Source organism: Giraffa tippelskirchi, chromosome 1, assembly GCF_054371585.1.
Source record: "Giraffa tippelskirchi isolate mGirTip1 chromosome 1, T2T-mGirTip1v1.2.pri, whole genome shotgun sequence".
Lineage (NCBI taxonomy): Eukaryota > Metazoa > Chordata > Mammalia > Artiodactyla > Giraffidae > Giraffa > Giraffa tippelskirchi.
In genome coordinates this window covers 111,651,308-111,668,050 of record NC_137275.1, presented here as the reverse complement: position 1 = coordinate 111,668,050, position 16,743 = coordinate 111,651,308, and the positions used below count along the sequence as shown (strand labels likewise).

General features: G+C 37.9%; 1 protein-coding gene, 1 long non-coding RNA gene and 1 pseudogene across 2 annotated transcripts in view; 2 read left to right on the top strand and 1 right to left on the bottom strand.

The window, feature by feature from the left end:
* The window catches only part of LOC145506893 (uncharacterized), a 71,638-nt gene that overhangs the window by 48,538 nt on the left and 6,357 nt on the right, over positions 1–16,743 (top strand). Inside the window, exon 2 of the long non-coding RNA XR_014054425.1 lies at positions 15,322–15,360. This is a non-coding gene — a long non-coding RNA (uncharacterized LOC145506893). The remainder of the gene's footprint in view (positions 1–15,321; positions 15,361–16,743) is intronic.
* On the bottom strand, positions 5,129–6,070 carry LOC145539155 (olfactory receptor 10AG1-like; annotated as a pseudogene).
* Positions 7,164–7,619, top strand: LOC145521366 (large ribosomal subunit protein eL30). Its single transcript, XM_081529876.1, has one exon. It carries the CDS (start codon positions 7,216–7,218, stop codon positions 7,561–7,563), a length of 348 nt encoding a protein of 115 aa, XP_081386002.1. The 5' UTR covers positions 7,164–7,215; the 3' UTR covers positions 7,564–7,619.

Sequence of the window (16,743 nt, the reverse complement as noted above, 5' to 3'; positions counted from 1 at the left end):
ATGAATGGATAAAGAAGTAGTGGTACATTTATATAATGGAATATTACTCAGTTATAGAAAGTAATGAATTTGTGTCAGTTCTAATTAGGTGGATGAATCTAGAGCATGATATATAGAGTGAAGTAAGTCAGAAAGAGAGAAACAAATAATATTGTATATTAATGCAAATAAAATGGAATCTAGAAAAATAGTAATGATGAATCTATTTATTTAAGCCTGTGAAATAAAACACATTTATTTACTTCACAGAGCACTTCTGGTGGGGTGGTATGACTAGTCTTATACTTTTAAAATAAAGACATTGGAATGTCAGGTTCCTTATGCTTTCCTGCTTTCCCATTCTTAGATATGACTTCTGCACTCTTCCAAGGATGAAAGATGGAGAAGGAAATGGCAACCCACTCCACTATCTTTGCTTGGAAAATCCCATGGACAGAGGAGCTTGGTGGGCTGCAGTCCATGGGGTCGCAAAGAGTTAGGCACGACTGAGTGACTAACACTAAGGATGAAAGTAGTGGAAACAAAAGACTGAACACCTGTTGACATCTATCTTCATGTTACTAGCCAAAATTGAGTCATTGCTTCATACTCAGCTGGAATGGAGGCTGATAAATTGAATATTTCAAATCCTCATAGTACCGCTGAATTGGTTATGAGTTTGAAGTTTTGAATTTGTATATCCTGAGCAGATCTACACCATCTCTTATATTATTTTCTGTGAACATCATTATTTTCTGTGTATTAGTTGTCTCTTGCAGTTTTAGTAAATTACCACAAACTGAGTGCCTTAAAATTTATTATCTTAGAGTTCTGTAGATGATAGGTCGAAAGTGTTGGGAGGGCCACATTCTTTTTTTATGCTCTAGTGAGTATTCTATCTTTCTTGTTCAATTAAATTATTGGCAGAATTTACTTCCTTGAGGTTGTCGGACAGAGGACTGACTCCTTGCTGGCAACTGGTCAAATATCATGCTCACTTTCTAGAGATCAGGACAATCCTTGCTCTTTGTCCCAACAGATTTTGGAGCCAACAATGACAAAATGAGCCCTCCTTTTCTCTGCTCCATCTGTGATAACCTATTTTTTGAATATTGCTTTTCTTTCTCTTCTTGTTTTTAAGGCTTATGTGATCAGATTGGTTCTACCTGAATAATCTCCCCATTTCAATGATTTATGATATTAATCATATCTGTAAAGTCCATTTTGTAGTGTACTTGTTTCCAGGGATTCTAGTTCATCTCACCAGGAGAGATATCTATAACAATCTCCCAATGAAATACCATGACTGGCTTATGTGGTCTTCATTTGATTGAACCATTAACTTCCATAAATTATTCTCTGATACACCATAAAGGTACATCCAGGGATGAAGCCAGTTAGGTTATAATTAAAACTAAAACTAGAGAATGGAATAATTGCCAAAAGAACTGTAGCAGAAGTTCTCAGGGACAGCTACAACAAATCATCTCTTAATGTTGCTGATTTGAGGATGGAATTGGGAAGATGGGCATTAATAATCCTAGTGAGATATGTTCACTTTCCTTGATTATATCAGTCAATGATTTAAAATTTTCAACACTAAAGGAGAGGATAAAGACACAGGAAGTTAGTCCAGACACACTAATGTAATGCAATTGTATGGACTGTGGGTAATTCTGAACATAACTTCTAAAACTTTTCTTCACTTTTATATCCGTATATATTCTCTTTTCAAAATTCAAATTGACATGGATTTAGCTGTTAGAATGCAGTTATGTAACAGATTAAATAACACAAAGCAAATTATTTTGGATCAAATTTGCTAAGTAGAACATGCAAATATGTGCAAAGTAAACCAGTTAAGATGAGTAGGAAGGTACTCTTTATCATGCACTTAGGAAGAGAACAAAGTCTATGAACGCTATTCTTTTGGTTTTATGATTGAAGTAATTTCATGTGAGTTTATAGAGAATTAGCAAATATGCTCCCAATATTATTGGTTTTCTGAAAAATCTAGATTTTTTTGCTAGCAGTCTGATGTTGGCACTAGCAATATTCATTTACCCATTCACTCATTCAATCTCTCCTTCAAACATTCAATTTTCAACTGCTAGTAGTCATTTTCTGTGCTATAGAATCAAAGAATGCCAGCAAATGCAAATGTGGAGATAGAGATAATTATTTAGATAAATAAACTTATATATTTTCCAGTATATTTAAGCCAAAAAACTTAACTGATTCAATTTTGTTTTAGCTTTTTTAATATGTAAATTACTATGTAATTCATCTGGAAGTTCACGGTTCACGTATTGCTGAAGCCTGGCTTGGAGAATTTTGAGCATTACTTTACTAGCATGTGAGATGAGTGCAATTGTGCGGTAGTTTGAGCATTCTTTGGCATGACCTTTCTTTGGGATTGGAACGAAAACTGACCTTTTCCAGTCCTGTGGCCACTGCTGAGTTTTCCAAATTTGCTGGCCTATCGAGTGCAGCACTTTCACAGCATCACCTTTGAGGGTTTGAAATAGCTCAACTGGAATTCCATCACCTCCACTAGCTTTGTTCATAGTGATGCTTTCTAAGGCCCACTTGACTTCACATTCCAGGATGTCTGGCTCTAGGTGAGTGATCACACCATCGTGATTATCTGAGTCATGAAGATCTTTTTTGTACAGTTCTTCTGTGTATTCTTGCCACCTCTTCTTAATATCTTCTGCTTCTGTTAGGTCCATACCATTTCTGTCCTTTATCGAGCCCATCTTTGCATGAAATGTTCCTTTGATATCTCTCATTTTCTTGAAGAGATCTCTAGTCTTTCCCATTCTGTTGTTTTCTTCTATTTCTTCCCACTGATCGCTGAGGAAGGCTTTCTCATCTCTCCTTGCTATTCTTTGGAACTCTGCATTCAGATGGGAATATCTTTCCTTTCCTCCTTTGCTTTTTGCTTCTCTTCTCTTCCCAGTTATCTGTAAGGCCTCCTCAGACAGCCATTTTGCTTTTTTGCATTTCTTTTCCATGGGGATTGTCTTGATCCCTGTCTGCTGTACAATGTCACGAACCTCTGTCCATAGTTCATCAGGCACTCTGTCTATCAGATCTCGTCCCTTAAATCTATTTGCCACTTCTACTGTATACTCATAAGGGATTTGATCTAGGTCATACCTGAATGGACTACTGGTTTTCCCTACTTTCTTCAATTGAAGTCTGAATTTGGCAATAAGCAGTTCATGATCTGAGCCACAGTCAGCTGCCGGTCTTGTTTTTGCTGACTGTATAGAGCTTCTCCATCTTTGGCTGCAAAGAATATAATCAATCTGATTTCGGTGTTGACCATCTGGTGATGTCCACGTGTAGAGTCTTCTCTTGTGTTGTTGGAATAGGGTGTTTGCTATTACCAGTGCATTCTCTTGGCAAAACTCTATTAGCCTTTGCCCTGCTTCATTCTGTACTCCAAGGCCAAACTTGCCTGTTACGCCAGGTGTTTCTTGACTTCCTACTTTTGCATTCCAGTCCCCTATAATGAAAAGGACATCTTTTTTGGGGTGTTAGTTCTAGAGGGTCTTGTAGGTCTTCATAGAACCGTTCAACTTCAGCTTCTTTGGCGTTACTGGTCGGGGCATAGACTTGAATTACTGTGATATTCAATGGTTTGCCTTGGAAACGAACAGAGACCATTCTATCGTTTTTGAGATTGCATCCAAGTACTGCCTTTTGGACTCTTTTGTTGACCATGATGGCTACTCCATTTCTTCTAAGGGATTCTTGCCCACAGTAGTAGATATAATGGTCATCTGAGTTAAATTCACCCATTCCGGTTCATCTTAGTTCACTGATTCCTAGAATGTCGACATTCACTCTTGCCATCTCCTGTTTGACCACTTCCAATTTGCCTTGATTCATGGACCTAACATTCCAGGTTCCTATGCAATATTGCTCTTTACAGCATTGGACTTTGCGTCTATCACCAGTCACCTCCACAGCTGGGTATCGTTTTTGCTTTGGCTCCATCCCATCATGCTTTCTGGAGTTATTTCTCCACTGATCTCCATTAGCATATTGGGCACGTACTGACCTGGGGAGTTCATCTTTCAGTGTCCTATCTTTTTGCCTTTTCATGCTGTTCATGGGGTTCTCAAGGCAAGAATACTGAAGTGGTTTGCCAGCCCTTCCCCGGTGGACCACATTCTGTCAGACCTCTCCACCATGACCCATCCGTCTTGGGTGGCCCCACACGGCATGGCTTAGTTTCATTGAGATAGATAAGGCTGCGGTCCGAGTGATCAGATTAGCCAGTTTTCTGTAATTTTAGTTTCAGTGTGTCTGCCCTCTGATGCCCTCTCGCAACACTTACCGTCTTACTTGGGTTTCTCTTACCTTGGACGTGGGGTATTTCTTCACGGCTGCTCCAGCAAAGTGCAGCCATTGCTCCTTACCTTGGACAAGGGGTATCTTTGCCAACAAAAGTCCGTCTAGTCAAGGCTATGGTTTTTCCAGTGGTCATGCGTGGATGTAAGAGTTGGACGGTGAAGAAAGCTGAGCGCCGCAGAATTGATGCTTTCGAGCTGTGGTGTTGGAGTAGACTCTTGAGAGTCCCTTGGACTGCAAGGAGATCCAATCAATCCATCCTACAAGAGATCAATCCTGAGTGTTCATTGGAAGGACTGATGTTGAAGCTGAAACTCCAATACTTTGGCCACCTCATGCGAAGAGTTGATTCATTGGAAAAGACCCTAATGCTGGGTGGGATTGGGGGCAGGAGGAGAATGGGACAACAGAGGATGAGATGGTTGGATGGCATCACCGACTTGATGGACATGGGTTTGGGTAGACTCTGGGAGTTGGTGATGGACAGAGAGGCCTGGCATGCTGCGATTCATGGGGTCACAAAGAGTTGGACACGACTGAGCGACTGAACTGAACTGATGTAATTCATGAGGCAGGATTATTCCTTAGGCATGGAGGATTGACGACTCATTTATCTGGTATATATCCAAGCCCAGTAAATTGTGGATTAGTTTTCTAAAGTATTCATAAGTACATCTGAGAATAGAGGTGGCTAACTTCTTAAAGGGGGCAGATAGAAGATGAAAATGTTTCTCTGTTAACTGTTTAGCAAACAGTTAAAACATTTATAATTAAAATCATCACCCTATTTTTTAAGTAATAATTTTCTCAGTGCTGTAATCACATCCTTGTTCTGAAGGCTGTATATCACAGGATTGAACATCAGAGTCACTATGGTGTAGAACAGAGAGAGGAGTCTGTCAATTCCTGCAGAATGACTGGATTTGGGCCTTAAGTATGCAATGGTAGCAGATCCAAAGAATAAAAGCACAACCAACAGGTGAGAAGAGCATGTGGAGAAGGCTTTAGTCTGTCCTCTGGCTGTCGGCAACCTCAGAATAGTGGAAATGATTTGGCTATAGGAGGCAAGGATCAGCATAAAAGTTACAGCAACAAACAGCAGAGCTACTGCATAAACTGAGAGCTCATGTGCAAAAGTGTCTCTGCAGGCCAGCTTCAGAATGGGGGAAATGTCACAGAAGTGGTTAATCTAGTTCGAATGACAGAAACGCAGAGAGAAGATCTGGCACATTTGCCCTGTCTGCACTGGGATTCCACTGACCCAAGGAGCCCACAGCCAGCTGGAGGCACGTCTTTGGGGTCATGACCAGGGGATAGTGCCGAGAGTCACAGATGGCCACACAGCAGTCATAGGCCATCACCGCCAGCAGGAAGCACTCAGTCATTCCAAGGATAAGGAAGAAGCACATTGGGCAGCACAGTCCAGGATAGATATTCTTCTGTCCTGAGTCCAAAGGTTCACCAGAATCCTAGGGAGAGTGATGGACATGTAACAGATGTCCAAGGAGGAAAAGTTTGCCAGGAAGAAATACATGGGTTTGTGCATTGCAGGGTCAAGTGTAGTTATTATTATTATAAGACTATTTCCAATAAAGATAATGATGTAAATGATGGAGAACACCCCAAATAATAGCCATTGAAGGTTTGGGAGATCAGAAAACCCTAGGAGTACAAATTGTATCACTGTGGACATGTTGTCTTCCGCTTCCATCTCTTCATATTTCATCTGTGGAAATGATTCAATCAAAGGTACTGTTATTTCACTTTCTTTGGCTTTTGTTTCCTTATATATATAAAAAATGGTACACCATTCATTTTTTCCAATTGAGAAGAAAACAAACCTATAATTGCTAGGTGTCTAACAGGTTGTGAATTACAGTTTTCATTATTATTAAATCAATTTGTAAGAAAAGTTATCCATTTAATCTTTATTTTCTGCCATGAATTATCACTTTTTCTTGAAGATATGTGATTATAATTTTGCTCTTCATCCGAATGCTCATAAATGCAAGAATTTGAGTTAAATTCATTTACATTAGTGATTTTGCTCTTACAGCCTGTGTTTTTCTCTTCACCTCTCAGTTCTGTGTTTAATTATTATCAATTGAAAGTTAATTTGATTGCATGGTGAAATATGTTGTAAGTGACCTAAGATAGTTTTAAGGATGAATATAGTTAATTTTTAAAGTATTGGTTTTCCTGTGGTGTTTCCAAAGTCTTGTTTGGCACTGGCATTCTACATATTTTATTTTTTTCTTAAAATTGATGAGTTGACTATATAATATTATGGGATGTTACTAGTTTTCAAACATGTGTATTTCAGTGTAAAGTCCATATATCAGTAGTGATAAGTTGTATTCATATGTCTCAGTTGAGAGAAAAGGAATTTTAAGCTGTTCTTTTGGCCCAGGAACATTCGAGACGTAAGAGGCAAGTACATCCAGGTTTAAGTTCACGAAAGCAGTTCTAGCTAGAATGTTCACCTCTCACTCACTTACTGCATGAAACAGACACCACCGACAACTCATCTGTGAGATCTTCCTAAATTACCCACAATCTCAGTAATTGCTGTTTTACTGATGATCCCATTCAACTTATTCATTCTTTCTTTTTTGCATGTGTTTGTGTTAGTCATGCATGTGAATGCAATAAGTTGAGATTTCCCATCTTTTTTGCATTTTTCATATTATTTTAACTATATTACTAGCTTCTTTTGTTTTTTCTGTAGATCTTTTTGGGCAATGAATAGTACATTTCTTCCATTAAATGTGATTCATTAACTTCTAGAATGCATTAAAGATGAATCAATTTGTCCCCAGCCATCTTGGCGGCTGCTCTTGGTTGGGGACTTCCCGCATCTAAGGCAGGAAGATGGTGGCCGCAAAGAAGACGAAAAAGTCACTGGAGTCGATCAACTCTAGGCTCCAGCTGGTTATGAAAAGTGGAAAGTACGTGCTGGGGTACAAACAGACTCTGAAAATGATCAGACAAGGCAAAGCGAAACTGGTCATCCTCGCCAACAACTGCCCGGCCTTGAGGAAATCTGAAATAGAGTATTATGCCATGTTGGCCAAAACTGGTGTCCATCACTACAGTGGCAATAATATTGAATTGGGTACAGCATGTGGAAAATACTACAGAGTATGCACACTGGCTATCATTGATCCAGGTGATTCTGATATTATTAGAAGCATGCCAGAACAGACGGGTGAAAAGTAAATCATGTACAATTTTTCTTTAATAAAACTGGCCAGAGCTTGTTTTAAAAACAAACAAACAAACAAACAAAAAATGAATCAATTTGATTGCTTCTTTGGAATTTCCCCCAAGGTATAAGAGCCCCGATAGCTCAGTCAGTAGAGCATCAGACTTTTGGTCTGAGGGTCCAAGGTTCAAGCCCCTGTTCAGGTGGAGGTTATTTCGGGCTTCCCTGATAGCTCAGCTGGTAAAGAATCTGCCTGCAATGCAGGAGACCCCAGTTTGATCCCTGGGTTGGGAAGATCCACTGGAGAAAGTATAGGCTACCCACTCCAGTATTCTTGGGCTTCCCTTGTGGCTCAGCTGGTAAAGAATTTGCCCACGATGCGGGAGACCTGGCTCTGATCCCTAGGTTGGGAAGATCCCCTGAAGAAGGGAAAGGCTACCCACTTATTCTGGCCTGGAGAATTCCATGGACTGTCACAAAGAGCCAGACACAACTGAGAGACTTTCACTTCACTTCACTTTCAAAGTATAAAAATAGATTCCCACTGAAAATGTAAATCTCTCCTTCCTTTCTTTCCTGTTAGAGATCAAGCATACTTTTTGTGGGGCGTGTATGTGTGTATATTTAGAAATTATACTCTTTTTACTTATTCTTGCAAAAGTAGTAAATTACTTCATTGTTTTCAGCATGTTATACATGTATTTTCATATTATGTGTTAACTTATTTGAAATCCAATAGAAAATAAGTCACTGAAAATAAGATACACAACTAACTACATATTCTAAGGGTATTAAGTGAGGGCAAAAGTCAAGATTTCTGCTACAAAAATGTAGACAAACATGGGCTAGAACCAATAGTCCATACAAAAGCAAGAACACTGGGGTGGGTTGCCATTCCCTTCTGCAGGGGATTTTCCCTACCCAGGGGTCAAGCCCAGGTCTTTTGCATGGTAAGCAGATTCTTAATCATCTGAGCCATCAGGGAAACCACATACTATTTATATATGTACCATCTACAATATCTTAAACTACACATTACAGTACTAAAGATAATCAAACTTTTTCCATTATTATACAATTCTCTCAATAAAAATGTGATTATTAGAAATGCAAAAATGCTACGAATGACTCTTTTAAATGGTCAGAAGCTAGTGGCTGACAGATGCATTATATATGAGACTATGCAATCATGTCTCCTTTTTTCAATACCTTGTCCCTACACCTTTACTAAATTTTATTCATCTACTGAAATCAATGCAGAGTGTAGTACTTGGATACTGATTCAAATTGCTTGTTGAATGAATCATCAATCTTTTTAGCAAGCAGCATGCACCTACATTTAATGAGCCACCCATTTCCCGCAGAAACTGCCATCTGCTTTATTCTTTTTATTGTATCTGCTGTTTATGTATGTAAGGTTTCCTCTCGTTTTTTAATCTGCTTTGTAAATTATTCCTTGATGTTCGGGTAGGATAGTACATTTGAAAAGCATACTGAAACTAAGATGTCAAAGAGAAGCCAGAAAAAGTAAGAAAGCAAAACTTAATATCAAGAATGGAGTGCTCCACATTTATTAAAATATTTTTTGTCTCAACTTTTTTCTGTCAAAGGGAAACTTTTTATGAATAGTAAATGGAATTGTCAGTATAAAACTATTTCTAAAGTAAGAAATATTATAATTATTCAAATTCTATACAAACTGTACTTGTATTCTAAACTCTATCTCAGGTTCAAAGATTTCCTCAAATCTCGTGACATATTTGCTGGTTTCTCTGACTTCTGAAAACTGTCAATGCTTCTCTTTATACAACTCAAAGAGAAAATCACTATATAATTCATCTAAATAGAGCCACTTTTGTTTTTGCTCAAATTATTCATGCTTATTGTTCTGGTATTTCCACTGAAACGACAATTTTCTTTGATGTAGGGATTATGATATCATGTAAATCAGCTATACCACAATGCATTTATTACTGCTTAGAGCAAGTTTATGAAATCAATTTGAAATAGGAAATGAAAACCTAAAATTGGTGAATGCAGCTCAAAAGCCTACTTCCTTTAGGATAAAAAGGAAAACATGCCAATATTACTTCATTTTCTCATTCGTTTGCCATAGAATTTAATTTTAACAAACAAATGATTCCTTTGGTATTGGATGAGAACACATTTTAATAACTCCTCTTACTATCATACAACTTAGCTAAATAATTTTAAAAAAATTTTTGTGATATATCCTGATTTAATACTACATGCAAACTACTTAAATATATGCTTACTATGTAGTAATCACTTGATAAATCTTAATACTTAAGATGACTGATGATAATGATAATGAGGTTGTAATCTTTGATATATTGGCCAAATATATTACAAGACATTTCCTGGTGGTTAAGTGGTAAAGAATCTGTCTGGAATGTAAGAGATGAGAGACGTGGGTTTGATCACTGGGGAAGAAAGGTCTCCTGGAAAAGGGCATGGAACCCACTCCAGTATTCTTGCCTGGAGAATCCCAAGGACAGAGGAGCCTGGTGGACTACAGTCCATAGGTTCCCAAAGAGTCAGAAGACTGAAGCGACTGAGTGCACACATGCATATTACAAAGTACTCTGTAATTTCTCACTTGATAATATAATGATGAGAATCAGAAAAGTAAAAAGATTATCTGAATCAGGGTTTCCTAAATTAATTAACAGTAAGAACAAGGGATCTATTTTTAATTCTTCTGAAATGAATGCCTTTTTTGCTGATGCTACATATACATTCAGTTCAGTCACTCAGTCGTGTCCTACTCTTTGCGACCCCATGAACTGCAGCACGCCAGGCCTCCCTGTCCATCACCAACTCCCAGAGTCCACCCAAACCCATATCCATCAAGTCGGTGATGCCATCCAGCCATCTCATTCTCTGTTGTCCCCCTTCTCCTCATGCCCCCAATCCTTCTGAGCATCAGGGTCTTTTCCAATGAGTCAACTCTTCACATGAGGTGGCCAAAGTATTGGAGTTTCAGCTTCAACATCAGTCCTTCCAATGAACACCCAGGACTGATCTCCTTTAGGATGGACTGGTTGGATCTCCTTGCAGCCCAAGGGACTCTCAAGAGTCTTCTCCAACACCACAGTTCAAAAGCATCAATTCTGCGGCGCTCAGCTTTCTTCACCACCCAACTCTCACATCCATACATGACTACTGGAAAAACCATAGCCTTGACTAGACGGACCTTTGTTGGCAAAATAAGGTCTCTGCTTTTCAATATGTTATCTAGGTTGGTCATAACCTTCCTTCCAAGGAGTAAGCCAATCATGGGGAATAAAATATCCAAGAGTGGATGTTATAGAATTTAGAAGTACTTCAGTAAAAGGTAAATGTGGGCCGTACATAGTTATAGTCTTTTTTATTTGTTGCATATGATAAAAGTTAATAGCCTCATATTGAGGTATTACGTGCCCTTGAGCGTCATGATTTCTTAAAACTGGAAGAGCAGAAAAACCATCGGCTTCAGAGACCTGCGATTGTAAAGCCATCAATTTAGAAAGCCTCTGTCTCGAAGGAGAGTGGGCGGGTAGCAACTTTTTACAATTAAGAGTATGTGGTAAAAACTCATCGTTGTTATTTAGAAGGGTGTTAATTTTAATGTCAAAAGGTGTCCTAGAGGAGTCGTTGCCAGAATCATTAGGTTTTAGCAAAGGAGAGGCTTTTAGATTTGTGTCTGATGGCAGACGAGGAGTGCTTGGAACAACCCGGGGAGGGTTTGTAAATATATTATGTTGTTCTAATTGGGCCTTTTGTAAGGTTTTATCATTTAGCTTATATTTATGTAATAAGTGTTCTGCCTATTGTTGAATATCAGGAGGGCCAGGATTACCTTGAAATGGCAGAATCATAGTTTCAATAGGAGCCCATTAAGGCCAGAAATCTGTAGGAATGTTTTTTCCCTGTCTGGCGGCTCATTTAGCATTCTTTTTGACCTGGTGCCTAATTTCTGAATCAATATTGTCTTCCTCAGGGAACCAAGGATTACATTCAACCACTGTTTGAAGGCCAGCCTCTATTTCCTGGTGTGAAACTGAAAATCCTTGAGCTTTAAACAAGTGATAAAGTTAAGTAAAAAGTTGATTGGGCTTTCCTGTCATTATATTTATGTCCTTAGTATTTACCAGCCTGAATAGGCTCACCCTTATACCCATGTCTTTAGTACTTACCAGCTTCAATAAGCTCTGGGTCACTCTGCCCGAACTGCCACGTATTCCGTGTCCCTGTTCTGGCGTACTATTTGTTGTGGTCCTTTAATGGACCGGAACTTGGGGGTACAGAGTCGACGATAAGAAAGTGAAAGAAGGAAGAAAAGAGGCTGATATTCCCTGGTTTACACAGCATGTCAATATAACTCTAGACAAAGAGTTAGCTCCATCTATGTAGGCACAAGTCACCTGGGTGGGTAAGTAGACACAGAGGACACCTGTGCTCCGTGGAAGCAGCCTGAAAGGGAGAGAGAGAGAGAACTGAAGAAAGACATGGGGACCAGTGTTCTGATGGAACAAAGGCGTTTATTCAACATATTGTGGGCATATATATACTGTCTTACAAGATAGCCTTTTCAGCAGAAATAGGGATAAAAAAAATCTTACAAAAGTTATTCAGGAAGCTTGAGGCTAGAATGATTTTCAAGAGAGGGGATTGTAAAAGTTACTTTCCATATCAGAAGGGAAGAGAGTTGTAAATGGCTACTTTTCACAATATGGAAAGGCTACTTTCCATACGAACGAGAGACATAAATTCCTATTATTCCGGGAACTTGTGTGGCTCCTCTAGCACCTGCATTCAAGTGCTAATGAGGAATAAAGAATTTATGCAAGACCGAAAACAGCATACAGGAAGCCTCCTGTTAAATGCTTCTTTACAATGTAATTTTTCAAGTATCTGGAGGTCTTCCTCTTATTGATCTACATTTTTACTTAATATAAATGTAACATATCACAATCTATGAGATGCAGCCAAAGTAGTACTTAAATATCATAGTACTGAACACTTAGAACATTAAAATAACATCTTAAGTCAATAAATTAAATTTTCACCACAATATATTCTAAAAGTCATAGTGAAATAAATCCAAATCAAACAGAAGGAAGAAAAAACAAAAAGAGTAGAAATCACCAAAACTAAAAAAATAAAGAAAGGCAATCAAGTAAAAAGCTGATACTTTGTAAATTTTATAAAGTAGATATTATTTTTAAAAAATAGACAATGAAAAAAGACATATCACATGTATTAAACACAAAGTATGAGCACTGGCACATTGAAATCTATAGATATTATTAAAGGATTAATAAAGATGCTTTTAATAACTCTGTGTCTATAAATCACCAATAAGATGAAATGGACTGATTCCTCAAAACTCACAAACTATCAGGGGATCTTTCCGACCCAGGGATTGAACCTGAATCTTTTAGGTCTCCTGTATTGGCAGATGGATTCTTTACCACTAGCACCACCTGGGAAGCTGCAGGATATTTATATCTATATCTGTATCTAGATATCTTATCTATGTCTGTATCTGTTAATTTATACTAATTTTAAAATATTCAATCGTTAAATTTAATGAGAAACTACAGCAAGCCAATTGGGGCAGCCTGAGGATCACAAAGAATCAGACCCAACTGAAGCAACTGAGCACACAGACATGCACACACAGCCCCTGGAATCATACATCCAGTTTCTGGAAATGCATCTCTGTGTGTTTCTGTGTGTATGTGTGCATGTTTGCAAAAGACTGAGGGCAAGAGAGAAAGGGAGCAACAGAGAAAGAGATGGTTGGATGACATCACCTTTTCTCTCCCTCATTCGATCAATTTTGAGTTAATTTTTAAATAAGGTTTTATGGTTTATATAGAAGTTCAGGGGTTTTTTGTTGTTGTTGTTGTTGTTTGTTTCTTTGGATTTGCATGTGCAATGCTTTAATAACTTTTTTAAGACAATATATTTTTTTCTTAAATATATTGAATGATTTTGAACCTTTGTCAAAAATCAGTTAGTGATATTTGTGTTGGGAAATTTTTAAATGTCTTAGATTCCATTGGTCTAGTACCTACTCCTCCATCAACATTAGATGTCCTAATTCCCCTAGGATATTTATGTCCTTGCACACTAAGTAGCTTCAGTCATGTCCGACTCTTTGTGACCCAATGGACTGTAGGCCACCAGGTTCCTCTGTCCATGGGATTCTCCAGGCAAGAATCCCGAAGTCAGTTGCGTTGTTATTTAAAGCACTGCAGAATAGAGTAAGACATCACTGAAAAGGAATGCTATGGCCAGGGGCATTTTTGGTTGCTTTCCAAAATATTTGAATGGCTAGTATAATGAATCCGTTCAATTATACATTGATACAGGAGAGAAATAATTCCCAAGGCCAAAAGAAATCTATTTCTACTTAAAGAACACTATTTGCTTTGGAGGGAAAAAAATGATTTAGAAAGACATTTGCAGCACCTAAAATTCAAATTGTTTAAAGTTGAATATCAATAGAACAACATTTAAAATACTCCTTATCAAAGAAAGAAATAACTTCATTCCAATCCAGGAAGGTAAGCGTGAACTCTTACATCAAAAGTGTTGTTTACATTTTAGATTGATTTTCTTAGCTAATCACATCTTAAATATCAAAGTTTATAAAGCCCAAATATTTACTGGCTATTGAGATAATATACTAGATTTGACAAGTTAGACTATATTTCAGGCAACATCTTCATTATTCTGTTAGAAAATTAGTGAGATAAATGACTAAAATAATTTTGAAATGTATTGTTAGTTTTAATGTAACAAAAGTTATTAAAATAGTTGAGGCAGTTTTGAAGAAAATTTTAAATGTAGGAAAACTTACTGAAGAAGGCAGTAATTGGTTTCTTTTAAAATGTTTTAAAAGTGTTTGCATACTACCATCAATGAAATACAGTATTATTTCTGAAGAAACACTATTTTGAAAAGTATCAGTTGCTCAGTTGTGTCCAACTCTTTGTTCTCATGGACTGTAGCTCTCCAGGCTCCTCTGTCCATGGAATTTTCCCACAAGAATATTGGAGTTGTCAGTAGCCATTCCATTCTCAAGGGGATCTACCTGACCCAGGGGTCAAACCCAGGTCTCCTGCACTGCAGGCAGACTCTTTACCATCTGAGCCAACAGAAAAGTCCTCTTGAAAAGGAATCTAACGTTTTAGGGCATTAAAAAAAAATCATTGATGTTATGATTTTCTGATTAAATAAATACTACAAAATCAGACTACAAATATAATTGTCTTTGTCCTCATCCAGAGGGAGTTAGAGCCCTGAGGTCATTAGCTAAATAAAAGAGAAATTGGCCTGTGTCCCTAAGAAAAGAAGCCAACCTAAAGGAAAAACAAACAAACAAACAAAAAGCCTTAATTAAAAGAATCAAGCCTGTTTACTGTTCACTTGGAAGGACTTCTGCAAAAGAAAAGTTTGAGTAGAATTAATTTTAGAGTAGTGACTTGACACTGCCTTTCTCTATCTACAGTGAAGGGGTATAAGTATACAATCAAATCACAATACTAATCTCATCTCCCGTATTAGGCGTAGATTGAAAACACTGGTGGTGGTTTAGTCACTGTCCTGTCTGACTCTTGTGATCCCCATGGGCTGCAGCCCACCAGGCTCCTCCATCCAAGAGATTTCCCAGGAAAGAATACTGGAGCGGGTTGCCATTTCCTTCTCCAGGGGATCTTCCTGACCCAGAGATTGGACCCATGTCTCCTGCATTACAGGTGGAGTCTTTATCGCTGAGCCACCAGGGGTTCACTAAGGTGAATATTTTGTTATGAAAATACTGAGAATAATTCATAGGTTGCGGCTTTTCCATCTTTCTCTCCCTCCCTTCTTTCTCTCCCTCCTTCTCTCCTTCCCTCCCTTCTTCCCTCTTTCTTTCCTCCTTCTCCCTCTCTCCCACTCTCTTTCTCTTGCCCTCTTCTTCCTTTTCTCTCTTTATGTTGCTTGAATTTCATCCACCTCATAATCGTTTTATTGCTTAAGTATCATTTGAAAAAATAAAATGTGGAGAGCCTTATAGTAGATGTGGTGGATAATGCCACCATTTCTGTATTGCGTGTGTGAATGCATGCACAATTGTGTCTGACTCTTTGCAATCTCCTAGACTGTAGCCCATCAGGCTCCTCTGTCCATGGAATTTTCCAGGCAAGAATGCTGGAGAGGGTCGCTATCTCTTCCTCCAGGCAATCTTCCAGACCTAGGGATCGAACCTGCAACTCTTGCATCTCCTGCACTGGCAGGCAGATTGTTTACCAATAGTGCCATGTGGGATCCCCTCTGTATTGCATAACACTGTAATTTCAATTAAACTGTTTTGGAAAGTAAACATAAAATCATTTAACACAAAAAGAAACTGTTAATCAAAGTCTGAAATAAACAGTGAACTTAGAATGGAATTTGTAGTCACCAACTGTTTTGTTTGTACACTTTTTCTTTGTAACTCCATTCTCAGTGTTGAGGTTATTAAAACAGAAATAATATGAGCCCAACACAATGTGTGATCAGTATATATACATCTTTTGCTGTCATAGATGAATACATTAATATTTTTCAGTAAGATAATAAAGCCATGCATGATTGGTATCCCTGAAACCACCTGGAAAACATTCCAAATTCATAGAGAAAATCCTCAGCAATTTTATATGAAGGAAAGATTTTATGCTACTATAATATTTAAGGAGGGAATTAGAAATTGGATAGAAATTGCTTAATAAGTTCTCTACATTTCAAAATGTTTTATCATGCAATTTCTATTTAATAATCACAATACATGTGGAAATTTCAAAAATTACTTATCATTGCATCTTATTAAGAACTTGTCTCAAATCTTAGTCAAGCAAATTAGCACTCAGTTGTAGACTGCTCATTTCCAATTTGTTTTTTGATTGTTATTTTTACTTTTCTCTGATTTGTTTTTCCCAAAAATTTGGAAGGATATTGTTACAATATTGGGAAAGAACTAAGAAAAGACTTCAATGTGCAGAGAGAGAGGTGAACACAAAACACAATAATGAGAATAGTGCATCCCATACCAATCATTAGTGGAGGGTATAATACTCTAATTAATATTGGATATTGTTCAGTTCAGTTCAGTCGCTCAGTTGTGTCTGACTCTTTGCGACCCCATGAATCACAGCACG

Bases quoted from the DNA above. Each gene is read 5' to 3' on its own strand.
- LOC145521366 (XM_081529876.1), top strand. From the start codon at position 7,216: ATGGTGGCCGCAAAGAAGACGAAAAAGTCACTGGAGTCGATCAACTCT.